At 39.0% G+C, this 23844-nt stretch overlaps 1 protein-coding gene across 1 annotated transcript; it reads right to left on the bottom strand.

The window, feature by feature from the left end:
* Positions 1-13121: 13121 nt before the first annotated feature.
* Positions 13122-15638, bottom strand: LOC147621901 (small ribosomal subunit protein eS28). Its single transcript, XM_086822917.1, has 3 exons — positions 15437-15638; positions 13563-13704; positions 13122-13405 (listed from the first exon to the last, which is right to left on the bottom strand). Exons 1-3 carry the CDS (start codon positions 15437-15439, stop codon positions 13353-13355), a joined length of 198 nt encoding a protein of 65 aa, XP_086679043.1. The 5' UTR covers positions 15440-15638; the 3' UTR covers positions 13122-13352.
* Positions 15639-23844: the final 8206 nt, after the last annotated feature.

Genomic DNA, 23844 nt, shown 5'->3' with positions numbered 1-23844 from the left:
ATTGAGAATCCATGTCTACTCTCCAGAAGTTATTATGGAAGAGCTGAATATGTGCAGTCTACAACTCAACGTGGGCGGAATCCATGTCTACTCTCCAAAAGTTATTATGGAAGAGCAGAATATGTGCGGGCGAAATCGCCAAATCAACTGTATGTAAAAGTCGACTCCAAAAATAGGTCACTTTTTACTTTTTTATCAAATTTCAATTTGCATGTCTATCTAAACACTTAAAGGCTTCCTTTGAGTATACTAACTAATTGAAAACTCAATCTTGAATTTTCACTTAATTTTAACACTTAGAATCTTTACTGCTAAAAAACCACTGAAAACTTGTTGGAATTCATTACTGAGATTTGTAGCATCCAAAACTTAGGATTATCTTTAGTCATAAAACGTGGTTAATCTTAGAGGTATGTTACATTCTCTCCCCATTAATAAATCATCATCCTCAATGATAAAAATATTTTATCCTCAATCATTAGACCTTAATAAATAGTTTTTCTTACTCAACTATTATACTTTATATAGTACTTGAGAAGTCATATGCTTTTGACTTTCAAGAAAACTAGAAATATCCATATGTCTTCGTCTTGAGATTTCTTCAAGTAGCCTTAGAAACGAATGACTTGACAACTTTCTTGTCTAAGTTATTAACTTGATATAATATGCTCTTAACTTCATTCTTCATTTCTTACCTATCTCTTGGATAAAATCAACATACTCCATAATCACTGTATCTATTAAAATCTCAATACTATAGCATTCTTTTCTCTCAGTATTGTACTCTCTTCCATTCATATCTCCAATAGATCTTATCTTGGATAAACGATTTTATATGTTAAGCTAGTCATGTATATGCTAGAGTTTAGTTGGTCTCCTAAACTCGTCTTAATTCCATAAAATTTAACTCCAAATAAGAAACTAGATAGATCTTGAGGCATTACACAAAGTATCTTGATCTTGTAAATCAGTCACTATCCATGTCATAAACAAGCCTCCTTGGAATCACAACTTAATAAACAATAATAATTTGATGAAAAACATTATTATCGTATTGTCTTAAACTTCAAGGTAATCGATCAATTTGCAAACTCTTATTTTCACTTTGCTTACAGCTTTAGACTTAGTCAAATTTCTTCAACAAGAGAGCGATCCTCTATTCTTTCTTCAATTAAGGAGCTTAGAAAGTGAAACACTTTCAAACTTTACAAACAATTGTGGTTAGATAATCTTTCTATTGATGGACTTGCAACCTCCACAATAGATATAGATTTTTCAACCTACACTTATTTACTAATTTACTACTTAATGAGAAAATAGTATACTATATGAAATACTTTTCTTGCTCTGTCGTCGCTGACATCATTCTAAATTCTACATCACATCTTTGACCTTGTAGTAATAATCTTTACTATCATCTCCAATCATGCAAACCCGCTTCTCATGACACAATATCTTGGCCTTTCTAGGCACTAACCAATCTATCCCTAACATGGCATCATATCTTCCCAAAGCCAACACATGGAAATCAGCTTTTGACTTGAGGTCACCTATGATGAAAGACATATTCTTGACATACTCTTTACATGTCTATTAGTTTCCCAAATCAAGCTCTACCATAAGATTCTTTTGGAAAAATTTAGTTATTCTTACTATTTTACCACATTGGGTGATTGAAAACTATATGTGCTGTCTAAACTAATCAACACTTAAAATACATTATTCACAATCTTGATAGGATTATTAATAATTGAAGCTCGGTTTTCAGCCTTACACCTCTACATGAACAACAACATTGACATGTGCATATTCTTCAATCTCCTCGGCCATAGTTGCAATAGCTTTTCCTCTTGCTCTGCGAATGTTGTCATTACTTGAAAATCCACGTGCATTCTCTTGCACATTTGTCTTGTTTGATGATCTCTTATAGTTAATCTCTCACACACCTCACGTGATGCTAGCTTGTTTTTGCACTCATTAGTTTTATGACCCTTTTCTAAACAACAGAAACATAAGCCTTCATGCCACGCCTTTTCTATCATCTCTGGGAACAAATACGTGACCCATCTGCATTCTCTTATTCTGCATAAAATTTCTCCTCATCAATAAAATTGCAAAAGCTTTTTTTCAAACAAAATAAACTTCTAGCTGTATCACAGAAAAAAAATATCAATCACCCAAGACCTGCAACATCCGTAATTAAGTGCAAACTGCCCAATCTATGCTCTGATACCAACTATGACATACCCATATTCTAACCATATCTTAATCATATAACTTAATCTAAAAAAATATTAAACTCGCTTAATCTTGCTATTTCTACATAGCAATACAATCAAATCAACCTTCTCAAATAGCAAACAAGCATGCATGCTATATCCAAGATTCTTATCACATAAGCAAAGAATCATGTAATCTCAAACAAACATTCACATGATATAAATCTCTATCAATTTATAGCATAGCATCTCAATCAATCACAATGTATGTGTCTATCTCAAGATTCTATCATCATCACCATGCTCGACAACATGGTTAGCCATAATGACCAACATGGTTAGCCATAATGACCAAAATCCAACAAATTTAGGGCTTTCTCCGATGCTTGTCCACCCAACCTCCACACAAGACATCACGGTTGTCCCGGATATGCTTCTTTCTGAATCTTGTCCTCTCTGGGTTCTACCACATGGCTCCCAGAGGGCATAAATCTCATTCTCTGTTTAGCGTTACCCTATCTAAGGACGGCCGGCCCAAATCTCAAAATCTCATGTCGAGTCTCATCATACACATGCATATCAATCATTCAATACACATGCATATCAATCATTCATTTCAAAACAAAGCAATCACAAGTCATACTTATCATCTTACACTCATCTCTAGTCCATAATCTTTCAAGACAAGCATATTCAAATCAATCAAAATCAACCTCAAGTATAGAGACAAGCTTTTAATTCAAACAGTCCTTAATGAAGGTTATACCTATAATCTAGTCACAAGCTAGTCAAACATTCTATCTTCTAATTCTTTAACTCCAAAAGTGTTTATTCTATGAGTCGAACTAAGGCGATCATGTATAGTTAAGAAAGTCAAGAGTCACTTATAGTTAAACGTTCCATATATCAACTTGGATTCTCTCGTATACATGCTATCGATTTACTTATTTAATCTTAAAAAAATTTAAAGTAAAATAATAAAAAGAGTGTTTGTGTACTTCCCCGATATATTTACTGATGTCTTAATTGTTTGGAGAATCCATGTCTAGTCTCCAGAAGTTGTGGAAGAGCAAAACATGTGTGGTCTACAACCCAATGTGGGTGGAATCGCCAAAATCAACTATATGTGAAAGTCGACTCCAAAAATAGGTCACATTTTACTTTTTTATCAAATTTCGATTTGCATGTCTATCTAAATACTTAAAGGCTTCCTTTGAGTATACTAACTAATTGAAAACTCAATCTTAAATTTTCACTTAATTTTAACACTTAGAATCTTTACTGCTCTACTGAAAACTTGCTGGAATTCATTACTAAAATCTGTAGCATCCAAAACTTAGAATTATCTTTAATCACAACTTGGTTAATCTCAGAGGTATGTTACAACACTAGAGACACTAGAAAAGAGGGCTAATCCTAGAGCCAAATGCTCTAAAGAAGGGAATATTTAAGACTGTGGGACATAGGCCTAAGTCCTAGGAGAAGTATTGGTAGAGGGGATGCCCCCTCTTGAGCCGGGAAGAACCCAAAGAATAACTATATACTAAGGAAGATATTAACAAGATGATAAACAAAGATTGAGTGGGCAATGGGGCTGCCCTTATGGGCTAGTAGAGACCATCTTTTAATAAAGGGGAAGAACCTAAAGAATAATTGTATACCAAGGAAGATATTAACAAAATGATAACCAACCCTAAGTTCCTTGCTTACATGCAAACAATGCTATTTGCAAGGGCAAGATAGATTTTCCCAAGGGGGAGAAGCATTGAATGTTGAAATCCGATCCTTTCCCATACCCTCAAGTAGACAAGAATATTATAGAGAGATCCATCCAGGAAGGGGGAGTGGAAAAGGGAGAGGGAATATACATTTCGTTGAACTATATAAGCCTATTCTAGTCCTAACTACAACTACCACAACAAATTTATGAAGAATGGAAACTAAAATAGGTAGGGTGGTAGCCAAGGAGTTGGGGATTTCTCAAGCTCCTGTCCCAAAGCAAAATCCTATGAAGCCATATCATATAGCCAAATTAATGCAAAGCTTCAACAATGGAGTTGGGGATCCTACCCAATATTTAGAAATATTTGATTCCATTTGTAAAACATGTGGAGACATCAATAAGCTCACCAAGATCCATTCTTTTTTCCTAACATTAGGTGGGAAGGCACATTAGTGGTATTAGACACTTAAGCGAGAAGATAAAGTCAGTTTTAATCAGCTTAAAAGGTCTTTGTGCCAAGCTTTGCTAGGTTGTGAGATGTGACAAATGAAGCCCACTGGCATAGCTCTATAGCATCAAGTACTCTCGGTGTGCTCACTGATGATGAATAGTTATTTTCATGCCCCCTAGAATGCATGGCTATCTACTATTGTCAAAACCTGCCACATTGGATGTGTGTTACAAATTGGCCATACAATAGGGATAAAATGTTAGAATTTTCCCAAATTGATGAAACAAGACTCCTTTGGCTTCACCACCTTAAGTTGACGAGTCATTAAGAAATGACTCAGACATTAGGGATATAAAGGTTAAAAAAATATAACGGTCAATAAACTAACATCGGTAATTCTTGAAAAGGTCAAGCTAAAAGAGGTAAAGGAACCTTGATGGCGAATCATCTTGGCTCAAGAAATGACCCGGACATTAGGGATAGGTAAGTAAAAGAATATGACAGTCAATGAACTGACATCGACAATTATTGAAAAGACTAAGGTAAAAGAGGTAAAGGAACCTCCCAACAATGCACACCTTTATCCAAGAAGGGAGTTAGTCTGGTGCTCAATATGTAGATAGAATCATACAAGTAGTGAATGCCCACATCTGTGAGAACCAAACCATTACTCTATTACACACATTGCAAATGCTGCCTTGGAAATCATGAGACATTTATGTGCAAATATGGTACTCAACTACAATAGCACAAGTATCGGTAGCTAGACCAACCCTAGCTCTACCAGCACCACCAACCCCCTAAAATGGTAATACTGAACCTACACCTATGCGAGGACAAGGATACACATGGGGAATTTATAGGGTACCCGATAGCCTTACCACCACACATGTCTTGCCCATCACAACCACCTAAGATTATCTTAATCAATCGTGTTTAGGTCAAAGAACCACTATAAGAAAGGGAAAATCTACATGTCTAAACGTAATCATGAGTATTATGAGGAGATATAGGATATTGTGCTTGATTTTTATGTTATATAAGGAGCAATGCTAGTGCCCATGTTTCACACCTCTATCCAATAATGGAAGGGGAGAGACATGAACACAGCAACTTGGAGGCCCCCAATATAGTGTTTTCATTGTCAAGGACGTCATAAGGTATTTCCCACACATAAACTGGGTGCTCCTACTCAATAGAGCCTCCACAAACAAGAAGTAAAAACAACTTCAATGTTTACATGTACAAAGTGTGGAGTGGACCACCTAATCAAGGATTGTCCTTATAAAACAAGCAAGGAAACAACTTTTTCACCAGTAACAATCCTCTACTTGATTAATGTACAAATCATGATGTAATAATCAAGACGTATTGTAGCACCATTAAATGTGCTAAGTGCCTAGACCCACTAGACAAACAAAGACAAGGTGGATGTTCACCAGTCACATTGATTTCTATCTCTAAAAAAGGTAGGAGGAGATGACCAAAAAGGGTAGGCAAGGGTGTCAATGGTCCTAATCTAGGATGGTTCTAATGAATAAACAATAGAAACATGTTCAATAGGGTCAAGTCAACAAAGCATCCCCACACAAAGACCAGAAAACCTAAAGGGCATGGGAGAATATCCTAACACAAAAAAAAAAAGGATTTTGGAAGACTCAAAATATCTAGGGGGTTGATTAGAGAAGCCCAAAAAAAATGAGAAAAAGCTAAAAAGAAATCAAACCCTTAAGATAATATACCCTAGCAAATATTTATGATAAAAAAGAGAATTAGACATTCCAATACCAATTCTAGAACAAGGGGATAAGTAAGAGATTAGCTTCATGAGCAAGTCAAAGAATGACCTCATGTTTGAAACAATGGAAGAGGTATATACTCCTATATCCAAAAATGGGATCAAATGTGTGATAAGGGATAGTGAAGTAGCATACCACGGGAAGTAGCTAGCTTGACGGTAGTTTTGTCATCACCATAGGTGAAAATGCCTATTGGACGCTTGCTTTGTATAGCAATCCCACCCTATGGAGAGACGTAAAAGCATGGGTTGAAGGAACTTTAAAACATGGGTTAAAACATGACATGAACCAACAATCAAAACCTCATAGCATTGAGAAAAGAGAGGAATGCTCCTAAATTTATACAAATTCCAATGAACTAGTTGGGGTATTGCTGCTGTGAGAATGATAGCACAAATTCCAATGAACTAGTTGGGGTATTATTCTGAAAATGAAAACACAAATGCAACCATTCGGATCCACCACAATGGGTATAAGGTAACTACTATGATCCTAGATGGTGGAGCAGGAGTGAGCATTATCACCAGCTCTAGAAAAAAATGCTAAGGAAAAATGGAAAAAACCAGCTCTAGAAAACGGATGGATCTTATTGTAAAAATGGTCGATGGAACATTGGATTTACAATCTTGGAAGAATCACCCTATGGAGGATAACCTCTTTGGAAATGAGTCATCATATCCAACTACATCACTGCAACTCTGCAAACTAGAGCCTTGTGCGCCAAACAAGGTTGAGGAGAAAACTTGATATATGCATCACTCCCATCTCTATATTTTAGTGAAAACTAGATGCGCATATTGTTAACAATCAACGTATTTCCTAGTTGGGGAACCAACTACATGGATTGGATACAATTATGCATAGACCTTTGACTTTCATCATCATTATGATAGTTGGGGGATTATTGCTCAAATGTCAAAAACTAAGCTGATAACAAAGTCTGACATCAAAACATCACCAAGAGGGGAGCAAATAAGAAGATGGTAAAGGCAAAAATGCTATTAGGCTAGATGTAACAATATGTTATGGAGACAATGGACATATACACAATGGACTAAGATATGTGGAGGCTACAAAAGTGCATGAGGCATTTTTAGAAAATTAGGGTGAAGAGCTAGAAAATATTAATACCTTTGGTAAAGCATGAGAGACCCCAAAAAAAAAAGTTAAACTTTGACTTTTTAAATCAAAAAGGCATAAAAGAAACAAATCCTCAGTAGAGGCAAAGCAAGAAGCCAAGAGGATATCGGCCCAAATTAATGCCAAGAAAGATGATATAATGAACTTACGGGTGGCCAATTATGGAACATCATAGAACGTATACATTGGGTGAGCAAACACTTGTCCGCCTCCTTAGAGCCCAATTCTCTAAGGCGGGTTAAGAAGGAACCTCATCTAATGGACCTACTAAAGTTAAAGCAGTGGTGGACTTGGCTGAACTTGGGGAGGAGCCCAAACTAGTGTTCATTGCCAAAATCCTAACTCATGAAGAAGAAAGAGTATTGGTTGAGTGGTTAAAAGAATTCAAGGATTTCTTTGCCTAAAAGTACATAGATATGAAGGGAATATCACCACAAGTGGTACAACACACAATCCCTATCATTGAGGGATCAAGAACAAGCAAGCAAAGGCCATATGAGATAAACCCCAAGTATTATGCTATTATGAAAGAAGAGATCTATGAGATTGAGCACATTGACTGGATATCACCCATTTTCATTGTGCCAAAGAAAAATGAAAAGCTACGTGTGTGTAGACCTTTAAAAAGTCAATGTGGCTAGGCGAAAAGGCCACTACCCACCACCATTGTCGAATAAATACTAAAGATGAATTATAAAGAGTAGATGACAAAGAGGCTTATAGCTTCTTCAATGGATTCTCTAGGTATAACCAAGTGTCTATCACACCAAAGGATTAGCATAAGATCACATTCATGATTATGGGAGGCATGTTTACTTATAAGCTTATGCCCTTTGGACTAACAAATTCCCCTGCAATGTTCCAATAATGTGTATAGCTTTCAAAGACTATCTATAGAAGTGGTTGGAAGCTTTCATTAATGATTTGTGTGCTCACTCTAACAAGTGAAAAGGCCATCTAGCCTGCTTGAGAAAGTATTATTTGTATCGAATATCCTTGAACCCATTGAAATGCCAATTTTAAGTCAAGCATGGTGTTTTAGTAGAACACATTATGTCAAAAAATGGTATCTCCATGGATTAAAGCAAAGTCAAGTTGATCATGGAACAACCATAAATTTTAAGGGAGTAGGGACACGTCGAGTACTACATAAGGTTCATAGTATTCTATGCAAGTAGTCTTTGAATGGATCGAGGAATGTTAGTAAGCATAACTTAAGAAGGCCCTAGTAACTGCACCAATCTTAAGACCCCCTAATTCGGACATAATCTTCCATGTGCATATTTATGCATCAAACTTTACCATTGGCCATTGGATGTGTGCTGGCACAACCAGGGAGCACAAATTGGACTACCCTTTTTGTTTTGCCAGTGGACAACTTAATGATGTAGAATGAATTACATCACAAGAGAGAGAGAAGGGTTGGCCATGGTTTATGCCATGTGAAAAATTATAGACACTATATTTTGGCTAATAAATTGGTATGCCCAACTATACCTATTGTGCATCTATTGTGTAACACATGTACTTGCTGATGTACCACTGCCCAACTGTACCTATTATGCCATACCAATACCATCTATTCACCTCACATTCTCGTCACTCCTATTCTCATCGCATCCATCCATCCATCCATTCATTCCCATCTATCTGATGGCAATTGTATTGATAGATATATGGACAATAATATATATATGATTACCTAGCTACTATGAGGGAAGACAATCAGGCTGATACGCTATCTTGCATCAATGCTTTTGATATCTAGGTATTGTCCAAACCTCATGACAAAGGCTATACTTTCGATCATAATGCGCATTCTGATTATTGGGGGGAGATTAGACCGGTGGTGGTACCTGCTAAATGTTGACACATATGATAACTTCACATTAGACATGTGGGTGGACCACTCAATGACCCTTTCGGACCATGCACCCCTTTGGTTGGGACTCTATTTTGGTATGAGTATGTATGCATGTAGACTGCCTATGCAAAAACTTCTTATTGTTAATAAAAGGCCGACATTATCTAGGTTCAAACACTCACTAGATAGAAACTGGATGGCATTAACTGCTCGGGTTAAGAAACTGAATGGGAGTTGGACCATGGATAGCTTTGAATTAGAAAGCGACTGTTTGAACCATTTCCCACAATTGTTTGCAACCCCATTGTCACCTTCTCAGCATGTGGTTGCAGCCAGAAATGTGTTGTTGGATAAAGTGACTACTACAGTGTTGCCTAAAGATGCTCTCAGCATGGACATGCCTTTCTTGTAGGGGGAACTTGATGCTGCATTAAAATCTCTTGGACATGGAAATCCCTAGGATGGGATGGACTCACAGTGGAATTCTTTCGTATCTATAGGGACAACTCAAGGATACGATCCTTCACATAGTTAATCATTGTTGGAAGATTCAGCTATTCCCATCCTCGTGGAAGGAAAGCTTGATTAAGTTGGCCCCAAGAAAGCAATTGTGAGTCTCTTGTTGATTGGAGTCCGATAACATTGATACCTGTTATATATAAGCTCATAACTAAAATGTTGGTCAATTGGTTGAAAGGTGTCTTTATGCGGATCTCCATCCAGCTCAGTACGGTTTTGTCCTACATCAACAGATTAATGATAATATTGCAATTGCCCACATTGGCATTAAATATGCCAAGTACACCAAATAAGATGTGCTAATCATGCAAGTAGATATTACCAAGGCTTTTGCTACGGTGCATTGAGAATACATTGCTCAAGTAATGAGAAAAACGAGGTTTGGTCCTAGGATGAGTAATGTTATATATTGGTTGTATAAGGATAGCACTGTTGGACGCATTCTTGGTGGTGATCTCTCGCTCCTAGATACTTGGTAGATCAGTACGGCAAGGTTGCCCCCTCAGTGCATTGCTCTATGCCATTGCCACACATCCATTGCTATTGTATATGGATAAACTCACTGATGGGGGATGTTTATATGGACTACAACTACCGCATGGAAAGCATTTTGTCGTTCAAGCGTATGTGGATAACTTTTTTTTCTTTCCCCGAAGTACTGAGTCAGATCTACAATCCATTATGGATGCTTTGGCTTTGTATGGATTAGCTGTTGGGCTACAAATTAATTTTCACAAGTCAAAGTTCCTGCCTTTGATAAGGATTAGCATGAGATTTTGTGACCGGGGAATATTGTGCCACCAAGACAAATCATACGACACTTGGGCTATCCCATAGGCTAGTCTGTTTCGCTCAAAGATGAAACCTGATGGGTGATGCATCGCATACAACAGAAGCTAGATTATTGGAAGCTCTTTACATGGTCTTTGCATGTTCGCCTAAAAATTGTTCAATCCTTCATTCATTATTTATGACATACATAAAGTTTACTTACCACTTCTAGCATGGAACAAAAAGAATTTGGATGCTTTTATGCCACAAGCTATGGAATGTCTATGGAAAACCCTCACTGATAAAAAGGCCCTTTGCCTTCTGAAATTTGAGTTGTTATGCTCTCCTAAAATGCATGGACTCAACATCCTGAACATTCACTATCACTTGATTGTGAGAGGAAAGCTACCATGCTCCATACTTCTGCTGCCCAAATGCAACCTTGGACGAAAATGTTGGTTGAAATGTGCACAAGGGTGCAAAATGATACATTTGGCAATTGGGACATCACTCTGTGGTACTTTATCATGGACTTTTCCAAAGGCACAATTTCGACAGCCCTTTTTCAGACCGGTTGATTAGAGGAGGGCAACAACATGGCATTGGAAAGCGTGCATTGGAGTCGTATCTTCCAAACGCTCCTTGCAATGGCTGAACCCAAAAAGGCATACTTTCTTACCTATAGAGGAGTCAAACATGTGCAAGATGTTATACCTAATTCTTTCTAATGGCCAATAGGCGCTATGGTTTGCGTATGCACTCCCAACCAATTTGGCTTATAGACTACGAGAGTTGCTTCAACCCTTCATGCCTAACCCCATGCTTGAGATGCAAGATCGTCTAGATGATCAAAAATTTGATCAACAAGAGATTGGTTACACTGCCATTCCTATGAAGGAAATAACATCAACAAAGGCCTATAGAATGCTGGTTTCCCCACCATGGATAAAGCAACATGCCACTCAACTATGGAGTCTTAGATGCTAGACTCAATGTCTACGCTATATATAGAAGAATGGTCTTCCTTATAAGCAAAAAGTTCACGTGGAGATGTCTGCTCGGGGTGTTACCGATGGGGAAAACATTGGCAACAGGACATGCTGCATCGTCGCATCGTGTGCGCTGCTGCTCCTGTAATGAGACCGTTTCACACCTATTATGACAATGTTCAATTACCAAGCAATTCATTGCGGCATTGTCAACACACCTGCAGATTCATTTCCCATCAAAACACTTCTTGAAGCAATTTTGGTAGATGTATATGCCCATTTCTTTGCTTGGGTCAAATTTATTACCTGGACTCATGATAGAAATCATCAGACCTTCATGCATAACCCCTTAGATCCGTAAGCATTTTTCAAGCATTCTTTGCATACCTCTCTATATGATGCCTATCATATAAGAGACATTTCTTTGCATATCTTAGAAGTGTATTCCCCCTATTTTTAGCTTCCATCCACTTTGGGTGGTAGCGGTTCTACATTAAGTTTATAAAAAGTCAGTGGTTTCACTTCTAAAAAAAAGAGTGTGAGTGTGTGTGTATGAGAGAGAGAGAGAGAGAGAGAGAGAGAGAGAGAGATGGAATAAAATGAACACAGAAAGCAACACAAGTGGTAGTGTGCAAGAACAATAGAAGCAACAAAGGTGGAGAAGCAAAGGATGAGGAGAGTATTAGTAGAAGCACAACACTATCAGCCGGGTGATTGTGCAGATGCATTTGCGACATTTGTGTAGCATCTGTGTTGATAAAGAGATCTCCTCATTGTATGTGTGTGCAGCTTAGTGCCAAAAATAATCAAGCTAAAATGGTACAAGGTTTACTTAAAGGGAGGGGGAAAGACCTGAAGCACCTGAGACGGATGATTCTGAGCAGCGCTTTCGTGCTGAATTGGTGCAACATGAAAACGAATTCAAGGTGCTCAATAATAATTTATAGCTTTTTGTACTATGTACACAAGTTACATGACTTGGCCAACAGTGCTACATACATAGATCCACATTGCAGATTTTCTGTATATGAATTGCTGGGTGATTGCCAATGAGTTCTAAAATAGCCAGGCAGCTACCAAAACCACCTTTCTCCTTGTCATTGAAAGAACCTTGTTAGACATGAGTGCAAAAAGAAGGAAGAGGGGGAGGGGGAGGGGCAGGGGCAGGGGCAGGGGGGGGAGGAGGAGGAGGAGGAGGAGCAATAGAAAGCAAACGGATGAGGAGGAGGAGTAGCGATGGCAACAGCACAAACCTAGGAGCACTAGTTGCAACATAAGAGGGAGTATAGGAGGAGGGGCAATAGCAGTTGAGGAGGAGAAGAAAAAGAAGAGCAAAAAAGGAGCAATATGGGGGGGTACGATGATAGGCTACAACAGTAGCCAAGGAGAAACTGCACTTCAACTCAATCCATTTAGAACAAATTTTAAATGGCACCACTTGTCACTACTAAAGGAACCCCAAAAAAATTTGCAGGGAAGGCCCAACAGTGAACACACTGCATGGAAACCTGGCAACCAGGCAATCAAGAACCACTGCTATCACACAAGGCAGGCCAGACAGCCTCGTGAAATGTCTAACCAGGCATCCCACTGGACTATATCTCAAGCTAAACAACAGTATCATGCCCCACAAATTTAATTCTCCATTTTAACAATATTAAACTTCAACTTTTAGAAAACAAAAAAACCAGCTGACTACAGTGGATCGTCATCGTTTGATCTTTGCTAAAACAAAAGTTTGCCACTACAATTAAACCTCACAAAGTATTCCCGTATCCATCCATGTATGGCATGACATGGCATTTCACCTCTACCAATTAACTCACTCCCACAAACAAAATATAAATACCACAAAAACTATGCAAATTTGCCACAATTCATCGAAGCCTCCTAGCCTCCCTCTCTGACTCGAGCAAAGTGAGAATATCACCTGACAAAATCACCTTGAATATCAGAAAAAACCCTATCGCTGTCCCATGCGAGAAAACTAAAACAGAGCCAATGCATACCTTCTCAGACAGAAAACAATCAGAAAAAAAAAACCCTGTTGTCCCATGCAAGAAAACTAAAACAAAGCCAATGCATACCTTCTCGGACTGGACCTTTCACATTTCTCATAATGAGACGGTTTTGATCGTCCAGAAACTTGACCCTAACTTGGGTCACCTGCCCTCTTGATCCAGTCCGTCCGATGACCTTCACCACTATTGCAAGCTTCACAGGCGTATCCTGTCAAAGAGATAAAAGCAAAGCTTACATTGACTAGATGAAGAAAAACATAACCAAGGGCCATATTCAGATACACCCCTAACAGCAGAAACGTCCATCAGAAAAAGTTACAAACATAGCCAGCTGTATTAACTTTATGAATGCAATCACAAAAGGCTTCCAATAATCAGCTTCATATTGCACAGCATGGACTGCCAGCTACAGACACACCATCAACCACTCACGAGACTTGAGTGACTTCATTGTGCATGATAGACTACAACAGAACACACCATATACCAAAAAAAGATTACCAATTTAGTAAGAGACAGTACGACATTCATTACAGCAAGAGTCCACTCACAAAGCTTCACACCTACACGCTAAGACATTATTCATGTCAAGCCAGGTATATAACAAAAAAGTTCCAATGTTCAGATACAATTAACCGTGCTAGCTCCAAGTACCTTTGATTAAGCATTGCAGCACATCTAGATAGCCCCAGATAAATCCGCTAGAATTAACCATAAATGATTCCAAAGACATGGCAGCAGCCAGAACATAATGCTCTTGCTTGTCTCAAACTTCATCTAAGGTAAGGGGATGCTCCCAGTACAACTGCTTCCCAAGACCAACAAAGATAAAGGGAATGGGGTTCTTCATTGGTCCCCGGAGTTAGGAATCAATTCCCCTGCAGAAAATGAGGGGTTGTGGAAAAGTGGTCTGTTGTCTGGGTGAGAAATGGGTAACCAGGGAACCATGCAGGGTCGTCATGGAAATAGGGAAATTCTCAGACCTTGCAGGAATAGTTCAGACTAACTTCGCTTATGTGGCTGCATGACACATTCTGAGTGGTCACCGGCATGTTCATCGGTCGCAGATTTTCTGCCGCAGCCTGTAAATTGCAACGGACAAACCTGCATTTATCTAATCAATTGTGAGCTGTCTATTCTGATGGTTGCTGATGTGTCGTGTATTGAACTGCTGTCCATTCTGCCTGCTAACGTGTTTAACGACGACTGGTCACTGCTCCCAACACCTTCTGCCCATTTAGTGGGCTTGCTCATGATTCTGCCTACTGATGTGTTGACTTTCCATTGGGTGCTGCTCCCGACAACCATGACGGACAAAATGGGCATGGGGATGACCATTCTGCATAACAGGGAGACCGGCGCTAGACAAAATGGGCATGGGGATGACCATTCTGCATAACAGGGCTCCCGGCTAGCGCCGGTCTCCCTGACCTGCAGAATGGTCATCCCCATGACCGGGGGATGACCATTCTGTACTCCATCACGATTGTTGGGTGGGGAACCAAGATCATGAACCTTGGAAGTACAGTGCAGAAAAGTCTACTCAATTGACAATGGCAAAAGCTAAGATGGTGAGCCCTAGCATTTCAAAGCTTTATCAGACAGATTTGTAGATGCAGAGACATGATAAGCATGTCGAGCACCAAAGCCGGACCTTTTCTCACATGAGTGGAAAGACTTCTTCATAAAAAAGTAAAGCGTACATGGAAATCAAACCCTGAGCATATACCAAAGCCATGGCCCTTATAGATCCACATCCAGAACCGAACGCTACAGCGCCATAGCTATAGCGAACTGAACGCGACATAACCATAGCCACAGCGAACGTTCACGGGTACAGACATAGCCAAAACCGAACGCACAGCCATTACACAGCGCTATCGAAAACACGAAATCGTTGACAGAATGTGTTGCAGGAAAGGCAAGGTTAAGAAGCATACCATTTCTAGAAGCTCTCGATTTTGATTCCCGACACAGGCACGATCCGCAGCAAGCTGCTGCAAGCAAGCAAGAAAAAAGAGGGCCTGAAGAAGGAGAGCAGAAACCTTAAAACCCTAAAGCACGAAGAGCGACGGCTTCACACATATGCCCGTCTCCAGACGACAAACGCGTCGCCCTTTCACACAACGTCACCTACGAGTTGGTTTGGGCGCCACTCTTAGAGACCGCTGGCTAGTTCAAACATAAAAGATTGCCCACTAGCCACAAGGGTTCAAATCTTTAGCTCTCATATTCCTCCTAATATGCACCCACAACGTTTTTTCTGAAATAAATAATATCTTCTTTTGTTTAACCTTAGGAAAGAAGTTTGAAAAACTTTTAAAGGTTCAAGGCTTATTTTTAGAAACAAATCTTGGGGCACCAGCGAGTTGCCACGCGCATGGATTGCATGAAAGCCACCCATACGATGCCAAATTTGTCCATCAAATGGTGTTTAAAAGATATTAAAACTATGTTGAAACTTCAGCTTCAATTGTACGCATTTCTTTGAGGTTTCCCATAGATTTTTTTGAATATGAAGTTTTTTTTTTACATTATGCGTACAATTGTGGTTGGTCGTTGGCGAGCTTCCATGCTTTTGATTTCATTTTTCTTGGAAAAACCCTAACCATGGCATTCCGGGCGGACAGAGAATCGGTAGCGGCCAAGAGCCGAAACTCCTAACTAGGAGAGGAGGCTAATCATTGGGTGGATGAACGCATGCTCTTTAATCGTGGGTAAGTCGTCGATCTAATTAGTGCACCAATTCTCTTAATCTAAGCTTAGTGAAATTCTTAATGCTATATATATTCTTGCAGTCGTGGAGCTCTTGGAGAGATTCTTTGACCACGACATAGCATCGAACCTTGTAACTTACACGGCCATCTCAGCCAAGAACATCAACAATTTTGAGGGCACCAACACCCTTGTGCCCATCGTGGTGGGCTGCTTCGTTGGGCGGGCTCCTACTGAGGAAGATACAAGGCAAGCATGGCCAACTCCATTTTTTGTGTCTTTGTAAGCAAGCCACAATGACGCGGCGGGGCACACAGGATCTCCAAAGAAACCAAGCACAAAGCACACTATAATAATTTTAATGAGCTTGCCAACTGGACTATTCTAGAATTTTTTTTAATTTTCAATATGTTGTAATTTTAAAAAAATCTTGATATATTATAATTTTTGTATTTGTATCGTGGCTAATAATTAATATTTGAATTTATCCTGCACTAAGGTTTGGAACCTTAATGTGCCTAAGGTTTTTTATCAAAAAATTAAATACAAGCACCACCGAAAAAATTTAATTAATACATTTGAGTGAATCTTGTAGCTCTCATATTCCTCCCAATGTAATCCACAAACAATCAATATTTTTTTTTTTAATTCCATCTTGGTAGGGCCCCATTCCAGTAGTAGCCAAATCCTCGTGCCCTTAACGATCGTCAAAAGGTATGAGCTCCCTTGAGGAAATAACAAGGCTTTCCTACACCTTAGGTTAGGGTTTAGGGCTTAAGGTTTACAAATATTAAAGAAGACAACTATACTCATGGTAACTTTGCCCACTCAAAAATGTAGTTATCTCAAAATCATCACTTTTCTTTTCATACTATCACCTCAAAATATTAGCATGGGAATAAGAAGTGAACGTAGTGCAATAAATGCCATGTTGGTCTAATCGATGGTTAGTACATTAGGCTGTGGTGGAAAAGGCTTGTAAGCCACTCTATCTCCATAACATAGCCTTAGCCGTCACCACGTCACCTGTTATGTTTTACAGTGAGGTAGATAAGAGATCCAACTAAACCTTTGTATTGTGTTGCATGCACTATTGTATCCTCCTTGTACTTAAGAAGCTTGGAGTTTGAATCATCAAAAACTTAACTAGGTTATAAACAACTATGTTAAACTTTTACAAAATGCTATATAAATACTTCTCATGGTAAATGAAAGTAGTGTTATGAGACTTGTAAATGAAAGTAGTGTTATGAGACTTGTAAACCTTAATGTCCAAAAAATAGTGAACTATGCCAAGGTGCTTCATATCAAATTCAATATGCAAGTTACCTTTAAGCTTTACCTATAGGCATTCCACTACCCTATCTTTGGGCGTAACTCTAGTGAAGGAGTGAGAGCAGGACCAAGAACCTCAAGATTCACTCCCATAGGAAGCAATCAAACCATGTCCAAACACCACAATATTTCAAACATTTAGTGTCAATCCTAAGCTGGGTTTATCCCAAGTAGGCCATGATCATCAAGCAATAAACGAGACATGTCTCTTTTATTGTACCACTAGGGACAAGTGTTCCACAGTACATGCAATAGCAAGAGCACATAGCATTAGCAAGAGTCTCGCTCTCCATAAGAGCCCATTATAGAAGCACCTTTACCATAGAACCAAGTTCTCGTTCTTCTTCATTTGGATGAGGAATAGGGAACACGACGGGGAGAGGTCAGTGGGATGACAGGCTGTGTGACAGCCATTTTGGATTACTAGAGACTAGCATAGTTATAGCACCAGATCATTTAGTCGGGTTCACATTATGGACCGACCCTTGTATGTTGTAATTTTTGAGTACTAACCCATATAGTGTGTACTCTTATCTTTATGTTATGTTGGTTCAGTAGACAAGAAGAATATAGAAGAAAATTCAACTATCCATCTCTCTCTTTCGTCTTGCTCTCTCTTGTGTGTGTGTGTGTGTGTGTGTGTGTGTGTGTGTGTGTGTGTGTGTGTGTGTTTGCTTGCTAGGGTTTGAAGCTCTCCCTCTCCCCCACATTCTCTTTATGGTATCAGAGCGTGGTTCGTGTGAGAGCTAAGGAGGCAAGCAAGATGCAAGAACAAGCAAGGAAGGAAGCTGTACTACACGGGTAAGAGTACCATCATCTCTTTCCCCTTCTTGGTTTAGGTACAACACCCCCTCAGTAACACTGGGAGCTACACATCTTCGATTGAGGAGCTATCTTCGTGGAAGTGGAGCTATAAGGCAGGTATACTGTCCTATTGGACAATAGTTTTTTTTGGCAAGATTCGTGTTTTGGGTGCGTTATGGGCCCCGTTTCGTCATTACAAGGTATTTTCGACAGTTTTCTGGAAGTTCTCGTAGAGAACTATTTTTGCTCGAAATCTAGTTATTGCAGAGTAGCAGTACATTTTGGAAGTACAGACAGGCACATGTATTGTTGATACTGGGTGTATGTACATGTACTCTGGTCACATTTGGTGACACACAGGCTATGCTGAAGTACCGTTATTGCTGCTACAGTTTACAGGAGATACTACTGTATTACAGGTTGCATACATAAGCTGTCTGTTTGCAGGTTATTTGATTCCTCCATGAAAACATGTCTGACGGAATTAATCAAATTGTTAGTGAGAAGCTAGATAAGAATAACTTTCATGCCTAAAAATTTAGAATGACCAATTTCCTAATGGGTAAAGGATTTTGGGATATCTATGCTGATCATATAAGAAAAGGCTTTAGGTGAGGATTCTTCTTCACAAAGCAAGAACACATCGGAACAGGCCTTCTACTCTAATTCAAGTAGAGGCCGAGAGGTACATGCTGTGATCGAGGCCAAGGTGGTGGCCAACAAGGAAATCAGAATTCTGGACAACAACAGTCCAATGATTCACAGCAGCAATCATGCCACTAGACTCTCCATCAAACAAAAGAATGCCTTGCAGGAATGTTAGGCTCTCCAATCTTCTCTTTGCCTTTACGTGACGTACCAACTGCATTTTCAAGACTGGTGTTTTGACATAGCTTGCTAGTCCATGGTCTATCAATAGACCCAACATAAGAGGACTCTCCAAGTCCACTCAATGACCGTGATTCATGACTTGCATTCTATGTAGTAACATTTCCAATTACATCAACCCCAACATCATCGTATTTCGCAGCATACCAACTACTCATTTCATCAAACACAACATCTATGCTTACCCTCAACTCACATGTAGTAGGGTTATAGCATCTACATCCCTTTTTATCAAGGGAATATCCAATAAACACACATTTTTCAGCTTTTGGATCCAGCTTTGTATGCAACGCATCTGGCACATGCACATAGGCAATGTATAAAAAAACTTCAAAGTGAGACAAGTTAGGTTTCTCTTGCGAGTGAGTTTCTCCTCTAGCGTTACATCATCTATGGCTATAAAATGAGTCCTAGTCATGATATAGATTGTTGTAGAAACAGCTTCATCCCAATACCTATGTGGCATATTCTTCTCTGTCTCATCAATCAATGCTCGCACTATCTCTACAATGTGCTTGTTTTTCCGCTCAACAACTCCATTTTTCTGCGGAGTGTATCTACATGTAAACTGTCTAAATACCATTCTTTTACAAAATATTAGAGAACTCATTAGAGAAGTACTCTCTCCCTCTATCTAGTCTTAGGCACTTCACATGCTTTCTTGTTTGTGCTTTTTAGCCATCAGTCTAAAATTTTGATTAATGAGTGAAAACTTCACTCTCCTCCATGAAATACACCCACACTTTTCTTGATGAATGTTACATAATATTGATAGCCACCCATAGACGTAGTTTTTGTTGCAGGACCCCATACATCTAAATGCACAACATCTAGTACATTCTTGCTCACATTTCTATCATGTGAAAATATATGATTTGTCTCCTTTCCAAACTGACATGCTTCACATTCTTTTTGCATACCATTAATTTTAAACTTAGGCAGCCCTGTCACAATTTCTTTAGTTGTGTGACTTTCTTCTTTACACATTTGCATGCCCAATTCTCTTATGCTAAATGTATGTATCCACAACTCCTGATCCTAGTGCAAACATTGCAGCTTTCACTTCTTGAATATTTACATCTAGTGTAAACATTCTACCCACTCTATTACCTTTTGCAACCAACCTACACTTATCTTTAAAGTCTTCAACAACCATCAGGGTTAAAGTGCACCTGCAAACCCTACTCAATCATCTGGCTAACAGAAACCAAATTTTTTATAATATTTAGAATGTGAAGTACATCTGCCAGCGAGTACTTCACCATACCATCTTGCATAAACAATGGCACAGTTCCAACATGGGCAATTGGATGAGCAGTATCATCTCCTACTTCAACAAAACCTAGCTTTTCGTGTTTTTTCATATCCTTGAACCACTCGGCATGACTGGTCATGTGGTTCGAAGCACTTGAATTCACATACCATACAACATCATTGCATGTAGATACATCATTTTTCGACACATGATTAAGCACATGATAAATAATAAACAACTTTTCATTGTCCTCATTACTTCTTCTATAGCATGCATAGGTATTTTGCTGCACTTTTCCATTTCTCATTTCACTTTTCTTCTTCTAGCAATCTACATGCACATGCCCAGCTTTGCCATAGTAAAAATAGCCTCATGTATCATTTTGCTACCTTTGCCAATTTCCACAACCTCTTTGACTCCCCTTTTCTCTCAATTGGCCTCTTCCACCTGTGTTGTTGTTGTGATTCATGGGACTGTTGTTGCTGACCATAATTTTGATTACCTATTCGGCCACCACCACCTTGGCCACGACCTCGACCTCTACCTCGTTCTCTACCTACACCTGTGTAGAAGGTCTATTGTTCCAAACCAACTTTGTTTTGTGAAGATTGGTCTTCACTCAAACTCTTCTCTTTAATGATCAACATTGACACCAAATCTGTAAAGTTGGGAATGTTGTCTTGAATGCCTTGTATTGTGGCCCGAGACCACATAGACATACTTCCACCTTATCATCATCATCACAGAAACACCAATAGATGTAAGGGCTCTACAATGCCCTTGATTTTCAAGGCATAATCATTCACATACATGTTTTTCTTCACCATAGTATGAAGCTCATTCTTCAACTAAATCTTTCATGCCTTTGTGTTAGTTTCATACAACTTCACCAAGGTGTCCCATGCCTCCTTGGGTGACTAATAGAAAGCCAATACATGACTTGGCATCTTGTATATTCCCAATAATGGTGTCATGTATACTAATAGAAAGCCAATACATGACTTTCCTTGCTCCTTGATTCTAATCCTTGTATTCTTTTACATCTACAGCAGTTGGATTAATCTCTAGTATCTCCGGTGCCTCCAAATGTTCACCTTCAATGTAGTTCCAATAGCCTTTTCCCATCAGAACTTTTTTTAACCCAAACCTCCAAGCATGGAAATTATTCTTTTCAAGCTTCTCTATAATAATCTAGTTAATTCCATCATTTTGTATCTTGTTTGCAACATAAATTCACCAAAAATAGCACTCTTGTTTGACCTACACCACAAACTGTTGTATTCTCTAGCGGTACTATATTGCACCCAAACTGTCACAACCAACAGTGATCTCGATTTGCATACATAATCCCAAACTATCACAACTAGTGATCTCGATTTTTGCAAGTAGGCCTATGGTGGCAACCTGACATGAGGAATGCCATCAATGAAGCAAAGAAATTTGACGTCTGTCAATGAATGGGTCAACCCAGAGATTCTGATGGATTGTCCATCTCACCTATACTGCCACTATCTCCATTCATAAAGTGGGGATTGGGTGTTGTTGGACCAATCAAGCCACCCCCCACAGAAGACAGCAGATGTGAGTACATCATTGTGGCTACTACTGTCTATTTTACCCCAAGTGGCCGGAAGCTCAAGCTGTAATTGTTAAGAAATAGAGATGAGAGTGGAATGCACGAATGGTTAATCACAAAGATAACGATGCATAACCGAACTCATCAATGTACATAAGCAATGCTAAATTGACTTAGCATATGATGGGTTAACAAATGAAAAGTGCATGAATTAAATGATAAACATGAATACCACAAAGATTAGCTTAATGTAATGAGGAGATAAGGTCATGTCCACAAAGGATCCACCAAGTTATATTACCAACATATGGTAGCTTGCATAAGGCACTTACAAGAGCTTCTCTCTACACATCCAAGGAGTGTAGGACCTTGTATATATAGAGAACAAAGGGAAAAACATGGGAGCATCCAAGATTAGCTCAACCATCCCCTAATTATCTCACCAGTCTCACCACATAAAGTGACCCCTACATCAAGGGAACCACCTACCATGCCTACACCTATAAACCATGGTATGATAAGAGACCAAATGACCTTAGGATGTCTATCCCTAGGGTGCACACAATATCTATCCACTAAGGATTAATGCTAATGTATGCTAGATCACACAAGTCTCAACACCATCTCTTGATCAAGCATCCATACCACGCAGGGTGTGCTTGGATCAAATCTACCACTAAGGAAAACACAATTCACTAAGATATCACTAAGATAAAAATGACCCATAGGCTATAGAATGTCATACAAATGTAATGTCACCAAAAAATGTAGCATGCTTCCACTCATGCTTATTTGAAGAAATCCACAAAGGTCTTGAATAGGAGCATGTTGCCACTCATGCCATCTTCAAGAGAAAACCATCACAAAGAAGTCACCAAGTTGATATAGGTACAACCAAGGTAGTCTTCATGAATGAAGTCCCATCTAGCACACAGGAATGGAACCACCACCAAGATTTGATCTCCATCAAGAAGTCGATGAAGTTCACCATCACAAAGGATCCTGATCTCACATAGAGACCATGAAGTAGTATCACCAAGGATCTCAACAAAAGAGATGTGCACAATACATGTGCTCACATAGTGAATATAAAACAAAGGTAATAGGGTGAAAGCATGATAAGGTTGTACACTTTCTACTAGTTGCATTGGTTGTTGCCACCACACTTGAAGACAAACAGGGTGATGAAAGCATGATAAGGTTGTACACTTTCTACTAGTTGCATTGGTTGCTACCACACTTGAAGATAACCAATATTAGTGGATTTAATATCATCATAAGATGTATTTAGCAATTTATCTAGTGCCTTTTAAATATAATAAATGTGAAACAAGATTAAACAACCATTTTTTAATTATCTAACTTTGCATAAAAGTGTTTCACAACTAGTTGTAAACCATTGTCCAGGACATAGGTTTTCAATCCACCTTATCATGCTTTCACCCAACGTAACCACAAAGCAGAACTCACAAAGAATGCAAGTGACCTCCAACTCACACAGGGAGAGAGAGTATCACATGCATTATCACAAAGGTTGATCCAAGTCCTTTATAACATGAGGACATTACAAAGTGTTGGTCAAAAAATTCACATTGTGATGACAAAACCACTTCCTTCTCACACAAGAAGTGTCTAGAGTCACCAAGATCCGCACAAAGTACCATGTTGCGTCCATCTCACACATGGAAAAGATAAGGTCACCATGTCTTTCACAAAGGTAAGATCCACCAAGGAGTATGTGTTCCTATTCCTCACAAAGGTAAGATCCATCTCAC

Source organism: Cibotium barometz, chromosome 29 (assembly GCF_041138505.1).
Source record: "Cibotium barometz isolate CiBa-2024 chromosome 29, ASM4113850v1, whole genome shotgun sequence".
Lineage (NCBI taxonomy): Eukaryota > Viridiplantae > Streptophyta > Polypodiopsida > Cyatheales > Cibotiaceae > Cibotium > Cibotium barometz.
Note: the sequence above shows the minus strand (reverse complement) of the source record. Positions and strands in the feature narration are given on the sequence as shown.

Coding starts and splice junctions, on each gene's coding strand:
- LOC147621901 (XM_086822917.1), bottom strand. Junction 13,406..13,562: donor GAAAGGTCCAGTCCGAGAAG/GTATGCATTGGC, acceptor TGATTTTGTCAG/GTGATATTCTCACTTTGCTC.